The sequence below is a fragment of the Belonocnema kinseyi genome, chromosome 7, assembly GCF_010883055.1.
Source record: "Belonocnema kinseyi isolate 2016_QV_RU_SX_M_011 chromosome 7, B_treatae_v1, whole genome shotgun sequence".
NCBI classification, from domain to species: Eukaryota; Metazoa; Arthropoda; class Insecta; order Hymenoptera; family Cynipidae; genus Belonocnema; species Belonocnema kinseyi.
Window position 1 is genome coordinate 108,680,849 of NC_046663.1, and position 9,277 is coordinate 108,690,125.

Genomic DNA, 9,277 nt, shown 5'->3' on the forward strand with positions numbered 1-9,277 from the left:
ACGCCAATTAGCACAAATGGTAAGTTCCGACAGTGCCTACAAGTGTGCCTACTGGCCGCTAGATGGCAATACCGGTTTCATATGTATACACCTGGTAGCTTTCACAAAATACAAACGATTTTTTTCACAAGCTTTCGGACTATTCTGGAAGAGGCGCTTCAGGTAAATCGGTTAAAACTTCTCCTACTAATAAGTTGGCATCATTGTCTAATTGTAGACAGTTCCTTTCTTGAAGTTTCTACGAAGTTTACTTATTAATTAACAAAAACTTTCGAAAAAAATTTGGAATATTTTAGCTTTATAAAGTAATATTCTGATTTAAGTCCAAAAGGAGGGGTGCCAATAAGGCCGCGACTTACAGGTTCTCCCGACATCCTGCTCATCGATAGATGTGTCTGCAAAGATGAAGCATCCTACCAGCGTGACCTATCGATGGCCTGGATTGATTACCGGAAAGCTTTCGGTTCGACCTCCCATAGACTTATCATCCGTTTTTTGGAAAGCTTAAAGGTTCATCTGAAAATCATGAGGTGTATACAGAGATTGATGCCGTTTTGGAAAACCAGATTTACTATCTTATCTGGAAAAATCGTGTGACAACTATCAAGGTCACCTTTCAGAGAGGTGTCTTTCAGGGTGACACCATGAGCCCACTCCTCTTTTGCCTCATATAATTGCCACTATCTCTAGCACTTCGCCATTCCGGCGGGTACTTTTGCGACAAACCTGCAGATGGAAATTACAAGGTCACTCATGTATTTTAAATGGACGATCTTGAGATCTATGCTAAATACAAAGAGCTACATCTAGCTCTAGGGATTGTCAAACGATGTACTAAGGAAATAGGAATGGAATTTGGGTTAGACAAATGCGCCAAGGTCTATTTGAAGCGAGTAAAACTTAATGGCATCCCTGAAGACCCTGAGCTCGTCGATAGAAGCGCTTTACGACACCTTTGCGCTGGAAAGACTTATACATACCTCAGCGTGCCGCAGAGCCGCATTCAGGATTTGATATCTATAAAGGATACTCTCCGAAGCAGATACAAACGTCTCATCCGGCAGATTTCGTCTTCCGATCTGTCAGCGAGGAACAAAGTATCTGCAAGGAACATGCTTGCCGTCCCGGTATTACTCTATTCATTTGGAGTGGTTCCATGGACAAAGAATGAGCTCAGATACCTTGATATCGGGACACGAAAGGTTATGCACATAAACAAAAGCATGGATCTTAAGTCTTCTGTTCCGCGACTCTACATCTCACGCCGTCAAGGTGGTCGCGGAATATTGAATCTTAAATGTCTTCACAACAGAATTATTCTGGGAACAGCACATAGAGTCGCAAAAGGAAGAGACCATGTTCTTAACATGGTCAGGAAGCACGAAGAAGTGGGCGAAATATTGTTTCTGTACAAAGCAGCGGAGGAGGCTGCTGAAACACTCGGACTTAACTTCAGTATTAGGGGTGAGCAAAATGCATCAAAACTTATCTATCTCGAGTAGTAGTAGAGGCACAGAGAGTAGGCACAGAGGGTAGGCACAGAGGGTTTCATTTTGGCATGTCAAGATGCTGTCATTTCCACCTTAACATACCGTCGCTACATTTTAAGCCAAGACATTCCCGATGATTGCTACAGGGCATGCCATGCATACCCCGAGTATTTAGCACACATACTATCTAATTGTCCAACTCATGCGGGAAAAACCTACATCCAAAGGCACAATGTGGCACTATGAGTGCTTTATTACCATCTCTGTCACGCTTACGGCATTCACCTTAATATCGCTCCTCTAAATGCTCCTAGGGAAATAGAGTTGCGCACTTGAGGCCTGACATGGTTCTTCTTGATTTCGAGAAGCGAACCATGTGCGTTATCGAATTTTCGGTTCCAGCTGACAAAAATATCATAGCCAAGGAGAATGAAAAGAAAGAGAAGTATAGAGATCTTAGAAGAGAGTTGCAACGATTGTACCCGGAATATTCTGTTAAACTAATTGTCCTTATCGTCGGCGCACTTGGAGGTGCCAAGTTTTCATTGGTTAATAGGCTGGAAAGCATCCCTGCGTGTCAACAATATGCTAAAACACTTGCGGGAAAAATGCAGAAGTCGTTTGTCCTTGGTTCGCTCCGTGTCCTCAGGGTGCACGAGCCTTTTGCCGTCTTGTCGTATACCTTTACAGACTGTAACTACCTAACTCACGGTCGTGATTCGTGGTTATCGCTGAAATTTTACCGCGATTTCGCTGGGATCGAGTGCATTGAATCCATTTTCATTGGCTCCCCCAGCTCTAGATTGGTCGGCATTGTTGGCCGACCCATTGTCGGGAGCCCTGCGCGTTCTGTTGTTTTGAACCGCACTTACTACAACTATGTTTGGTGTTGTCATTGTTGTTCCCACGAAAAGCTGGGGAAAGGGGTTCGTCCATCCTTGTAGAGCCTCGCATGCAAGGATAAGGCCGCGTACTCTGAGAGGTCGCCCGGTATCCCTGAGTCACCGTTCTAGACACCTCACCCAGGTGCCATTCAGCTTTCGGCACGGTTTTCACACCACCGCTTGGGGGTTAATTCCTTCGGGACCACCCCTGGACAATTGTCCGAGACTGCCTATTTATTTTTGTAACCATATTCAGCAGAAACCCTTGGTACAGGGACCCTCTATCCGCAACCCGAGGACGCGTTCGGTGGCTTTGTCATAGGCCCTTCGGTTTGATTCTAGAGGAATCAAAACTTTGAGCCGCGTTTTTTGTACTTTTCTTGCCACGCAGCTCCGATTGTCTGAACAATCTGATGATTTAGGATAGCTGTAAGGATCTTATACAGTTTCTTTTGACAAGTGGTTGGCCTGTAATTCTTCGGGTCAGCTAAGTTGTCTATCTTTGGCAGGAGTACTGTGCGTCCTTCCACTAACCACCCTGGAATAGGCTCTTCCGACTTGAGATGTGACGTGCAAAATGCTGGTCAGATGATGTTGGGTTAAAAGGAACTTCTTCCACCAGAAGGTCTTGATACCATCTGGTCCCGAAGCGGAAAGTTTTTCATGCCTATAAATACATTTTTCAACTCCTCGGAAGTTATGGATAGGCATTCTTCCTCAGATTTTATGAGGAAATTGCACAGTTACAGTGAATGACGAACTTCCTGGACCTCTATCCAAAATGCTTCGATCTGCTCTGGTTTGAGCGGATGGTCGAGAGTATCTGGAGGATCTTTGTAAAGTCGAGATGGGTCAGAGAAAAACTGGTGGTTTTATCTGATCCACCTCTCTCTCCGCCGTAGACTTCTCCTAGCGCTAAATAGTACTCGTATTCTGTCAACCGTATGCTGCCGGACGGTCAACAGTTTTGACTTGTTCAGTGTGAGATAACGGATCCGCAGTTCGCGCGCGAACTGTTGATCCTTTGCTGTGAAATTCCTGCCAGATGTTATGTAGTCAATCACACGCTGAATGCGGAACACACACTGTCTTGCGCAGCCTATCTTTGTGGTGAGTGGATGCATTCGTATTTTGATCTTATTATCAGCTGTTGGTTTTGTTTTACGGTTTGCATCTCTAAATATGAATCAACGAAATTTCACTAAGTAATCAGCTGAGGAATCAGTGAAATTTCACTGCTTCAGATTTAGAAATTGGGTATTGTAATTATAATATTCCTTTCTACGAAGACCTTTGTAATCTTCCGTGAAATTCCAGTGGGCTAGGTTTCGAATCGTTGTTTAAACTAATGGAGATTAAATGTCAATCACGTATTTGATTATCGATCGAAGTACCTTAAGTGTTGTACACAAGTACAATAAAAAAAATTTTTTACTCAAAATAATATTTTGTTGATTTAAAGAATACCTTCTTTGTTTGATCTGCTATCAACCCAATTATTCTTTAATTATAAAAATAATTGTTATGGATCTACATGAATATCGATAAGATCGAATTCTCATATAAGAGTTGCATTGTCGGATAATAGTGAGAACTAACAATTGCGTAGTTAGTAATTTAATGGATGCAAGTGTGATCGTTTTATAGGATCTAACAAGAGACAGAATCAGAATAATCAGGCTATGTGTTATGAATATGTGAGCCACGTTATTCTCGCGGCTGCAGAGACGTTAAGCTGGTTTTAAATTGTTTCATTGATTTTAATACTAACCCTTGACTGCTTGATTCAGCGACTTCCGGATAGAGGTCTTCCGACCTCGAATGCATCCTGACTGCAAGCAGCCTCTTTGTAGATTACTGAAACCAAAATTATGTGAACACTGACATAACTATGATTTCAGAGAATAATATAAAAGGATTATATAAAAAAGAAGAGTTTTTTGTTGTAGTTTAGAGAGAGAAAAGTCTAAAAATGGAAATAAGAAGGATAAAAAAGATAAAAATAAAATAATTACTCTTTTGTAAAAAATATCTTCAAGGAGCATTGAAGAATGAGAGAATAACCAAATTAATGAAGTGCACAATGAAAATGTACTTCATTGATAAAAGCGTGCGAACTTGAAAACTTATCAATGATTAAATATATAGCGTTGATCAATAGTTCGCTAGCCTCTTCTTTATTTTTTATTTGAATGAATGACTCTTTCTCTACTGTCTTTCTTACATTTACATGTGTCTTTTTCATAATAAATATTTATTTTTCGAATTCTCTCTAAATTATTCAGTAGACAATTTTATTCATTCTATATAACCATTACTCTTCAAAACTAGATAATTGAGCAGTAATGAATTACAAATATGCGTTGATACTTAAGTATAATAAAAATAGTTTAAAGAAATTTTGTACATTTAGTGCCGCTATATTTTTCTAATGCATTATGTCCTGCTCAACTTGAAAATCGCATTTAATGAATTTTAAAGATCATTGAATTTACAACCAATATTAGTTCCATTTTCTCTGAACAATTTGGTAGTTTAGGTGTTATGAAGCGAACCATTTAAAATGTTATTGTTTCAGACGAAAAATAAACATACCAAAATTCGAAAACCAAGCTATAAATAATGTTTTCAATGTGATTTTCAAGTTTAGCTAATCAAAATGCATTGAAAAAATATAGCATCACTGAATGTTCACATTTTTTTGTAATTTGTATCACGTACATATATTGCTCTAAATTCCAGTTATCAGGACTAACATTATAGCTTTGTGTTTTTTATGTATCGTTAGTAACACAAATAAAAATCTTACCTATCTAAAAGTATTACTACATTTTTTCCGTAAGAAAGAATTTACAAATAATAAGGGCCTTGCTTTGTTTATATAGTGCTTGTGTTAAGTTAAGTCAAATTCATTTGAAATATTTTCATGAGAATATTAAAATAAAGGTTGTGGCTACTTTCACTGAAACTCTATGATGCTTTGAACAGATCATATTTTGGGTGTCCCTAATACACACTTCGTAAAATAATTGTAAGTTCTTAAACGTATTTTCAAGTATTTTTGATAAACTCTTTTATATTGTGACTGTCCACGTAAAAATATTTAGACTTGATTTTGTCTTGAATGTCTTCAATAGTTCTTGAAGATTATGATGTCTGGTTCCGTCTCAATAGATAGACATTTGAGATATACAAACATGTCTTGCTTTAATGGCTGTAGCTGTGCCAAGACAAGACAGCTAAATTTGTCTTAAGCCTTGGAAGGATAATTTATGCATTGGTTTTATTACTACCGACAGGGCCTGCCACTTACAGATATTTTGGGACCTAAAAGATAACATCTGTTAAGTATTAAAATTTTACAACCGATAAAACTTGTAATTTTGTAATAACTGATTATTAAATGAAAAATTCGGAACCTGTCGGTCTCAACAACTACAGGCATATAAAATTTTCCATAAACACATTAAAACCATCCATTTCTACAAGTGTCTAGTGAACTTTTGGAGATGGAAGAAAATTGAAAACATTTTTGTTAAAGGCCTTCGGAGCCTTTTTGGCTTATCTTTGAGTTAAATAGCCTGGTTCCGTCGCAAGAGGTAGTCATACACCACAACTTGACATTTTCTTGGATTTTTCTCTACCCAAAACTAAATTAAGATTTAAAAAAGTGGAAATTACATGTAATGACATGCCAAAATGAAACCATCCGTGACCAGCTTCAAACCGGATGGTTTAAGGAAAGCAGAAGTTTTTCTCCCTTGTTTTCTTAATGCTGGTATTGAGGAATGAGTACTCGAGTGGGATAAGATTTTATACATTTTGCTCACCACTGATATTGAAGTCAAGGCCAAGTGTTTCCGCAGCCTCCTCCGCTGATTTGTACAGAAACGCTCCTTTGCTCATTTCTTCGTGTTTCCTGACCATTTTAAGAATAGGTTGTCGTCCATTTGCGACTATATGCGCTGTACTCAGAATAATCCTGTTGTGAAGACATTTAAGATTAAGTATCCTGCAACAACCTTGAAGGCGTTAGATGTAAAATCGCGGAACAGAAGACTTGAGGTGCATGCTTTTATTCATGTGCATAACCTTTCGTGTCCCGATATCAAGTGATCTGAGCTCGTTCTTCGTCCATGGAACCACTGAAAATGAATAGAGTACTACTGGGACAAGTATGTTTGTTGTAGATACTTTGTTCCTCGCTGACAGTTCGGAAGTCCAAATCCGTCGGATGAGACGTTTGTATCTGCTTCGAAGAGTATCCTTAATAGATATCACACCCTGAATGCGGCACTGTGGCACGCTCATGTATGTCTCTCGACAATCCTTAGAGCTAGATCAAGTTGTTCTTTATTTTTAGTATGTATCTTAAGGCCATCCATGTAAAATACATGAGCTACCTTATACTTTCGATTTCTAGGTTTTTCGCAATAATGTGAGGCAAAAGAAGAGAGGGCTCACGGTGTCGCTTTGAAGGACATCTCTCTGAAAGGTGACATTGTTAGTTGTCACAGGATGTTTTCCAGATGAGATAGTAAATCTCGTTTTCCAAAGCGGCCTGGATCTTTCTATGTACCTCTAGATGTGTGGATGAACCTTTAAGCTTTCCAACAGACAGATGATAAGTCTATCAAAGGTTGAATCGAAAGCTTTCCGGTAATCAATCCAGGCTATCGATATGTAGCGCTGGTAGGATGCTGCGGCTTTAGAAACACATCTATAGATGAGCAGGTTCTCCCGACATCCTGCTCGGCCTTTCATTGAGCCGCGTTGTTCGTACATCTCTCGCCACAGCTCCGATTATCCGAACAATCCTATCATTAAGGAAAGCTGTGAAGATCTCATACAGTGTTTCCAGAGAAGTGTATGGCTTTTAATTTTTAGGATCAGCTAAGTTGCCTATCTTCGACATGAGCACTGTGCGCTCTTTCACCAACCACTCAGGAATAGGCTCTTCCTCTCAGGTGAAAATGCGGGTTAGCTCCTGGTGAGTTCAAAGGAACTTCTTCCACTAGAAGGTCTTAATACTATCTGTTCCCGGAGCGGAGTAGTTCTTAATGCCAATTTATGATTTTTTCACTTCCTCGGTAGTGATTAGGTGGGAATTCTTTTACAGGTGTTATGAGCGCATTGCATAGCTCCTTAAGGCTATTTATGTTTGGATTGAGTCGATGTGGGTCATAAAAAACATCTAATTTTCGCTAACCCAACTCTTCCTCCGCTCTAGACTTCTTCAAGCGTCAGATAGTACCTGTATTCTGTCAACAATATGATGCCTGATGATCAGCAGCTTTAACTTGTTGAATGTGTGAATAATGATCCGCATTTCGTGTGGAACTGTTGAACCATGGCGGTGTAGTTCCTGGCAGATTCAACTGAGTCGTAAATCTTATGCAACAATAAACCTCAAAATAACAATATTTTTAAATATTTTTAAGAGTGTTATTTTGGGAGAATGGAACTCGGGACCAACGCGAAATTTATACGGTGATTAGTTCAGAAACTAATTTAAATAAATGTAAAATCCTTGCTTTTTTTCATTTTTCACCGTGGAAGACATTCATTAGACATTAATTCAGAAACTGATTCAATTCACCTGAAAATCCTTGATTTATTCCTTTTTCTACCTAAGAGACGTTTTTAAGCGAAAGCGTGGAAACCCCCAAAGTATTTTCATATACTACTAGCTACTAGCAACCCTGCTTATGTAAAATAAAAATGTAAAGACTTGCGAATACGTGTAACTCGATTAAGTTTAATTTTACATTGTAGAAATGGATTTGTTCTCAATTTTATAATTCACATATCATACAAATTTTGTTGATGGAATTGGATTTCGTTGTATTTAAGTATATTCAGTCCTTTGGCAGTGAAGAAAAATGCCACCAAACATTTTTGGAAAATCAGAAAAAATGGTGGAGATATAAGACTGTGAAAGTTTTTGCACCTGTTTTTGAAAACTCCATATATTTGGTTCGAATTAACAGATTGAAATACTTTAAATAACAGTTTTTAAAAATTTTTAAATAACTTTTTAAATTAAAAAATGCCTTTTTTATTTAATCATTTAAAAACATTATAATAACACGAAGTTTCTAATGCGAAAATGATTGAAATTTTTGTAATAATTTGACATTAGGTATGTGACATTCTTCTACACCGACTAAGACGAAATAAAATGGAATGACCCGTAGAAATTTTCACATCAAGTGCATCGCTCTTGATTATTATGACGATCAAGACGATCTAATTTACAGTAACTTCTTAGAGTCGTTTCATATCAGTCGTGTGCAATTTTTACTTTTGAAATATCGTGTGGAATTTCATCAATGATAACAAAGTTGATCAATATTGTTTCAGTCTGGTTTAATCAGAAGGCTGCCCCAGACTTGATCGGTCTAAGAATGATTTATACTTTATTTCTTTTCTACTCAGAGAAATAACCCTCTTGCATTGAAGGGATGTATCTTGACACATCTTGAATTTATCATATATATATATTTTTTTAATTTAGACGCTTTGTATTTTCCTTTATTATATACAAACATTTCCTTATCCTAGTTATTATATGATTCAAAGTCAATCAATTTCTTGCAAAAAGGTTTGCTGATATTTATCGACTTCCGGAATATTAATAATAATTTTGTAAAATTTTCGTTTTTTAATTAATAAAATTAGATCAAATGTTATAACTATAGGACAATGCATAAATAATAAACAATATGTAGCTTGAATTTTCTACTTTTTTGCATAAAAGGTATCCCATAGCGGCTTATGTCGTTAACGCCACAACCACTGTCCCTATCTACTATCTAGCGAATGTAATAGAAAAATTGCTCGCAAGCTTCATAAGGCTACGCGAGTGAACGCCCTCAATATGAAGCCAGATCGAGCTATATA

The 9,277-nt window shown here is 37.8% G+C and overlaps 1 protein-coding gene across 1 annotated transcript in view; it reads right to left on the bottom strand.

Moving 5' to 3' along the window:
• LOC117176608 overlaps window positions 1-9,277 on the bottom strand; it is an 88,845-nt gene that overhangs the window by 21,642 nt on the left and 57,926 nt on the right. Inside the window, exon 16 of the mRNA XM_033366862.1 lies at window positions 4,146-4,228. Within this exon, the coding sequence (XP_033222753.1) occupies window positions 4,146-4,228 (83 nt within the window). The remainder of the gene's footprint in view (window positions 1-4,145; window positions 4,229-9,277) is intronic.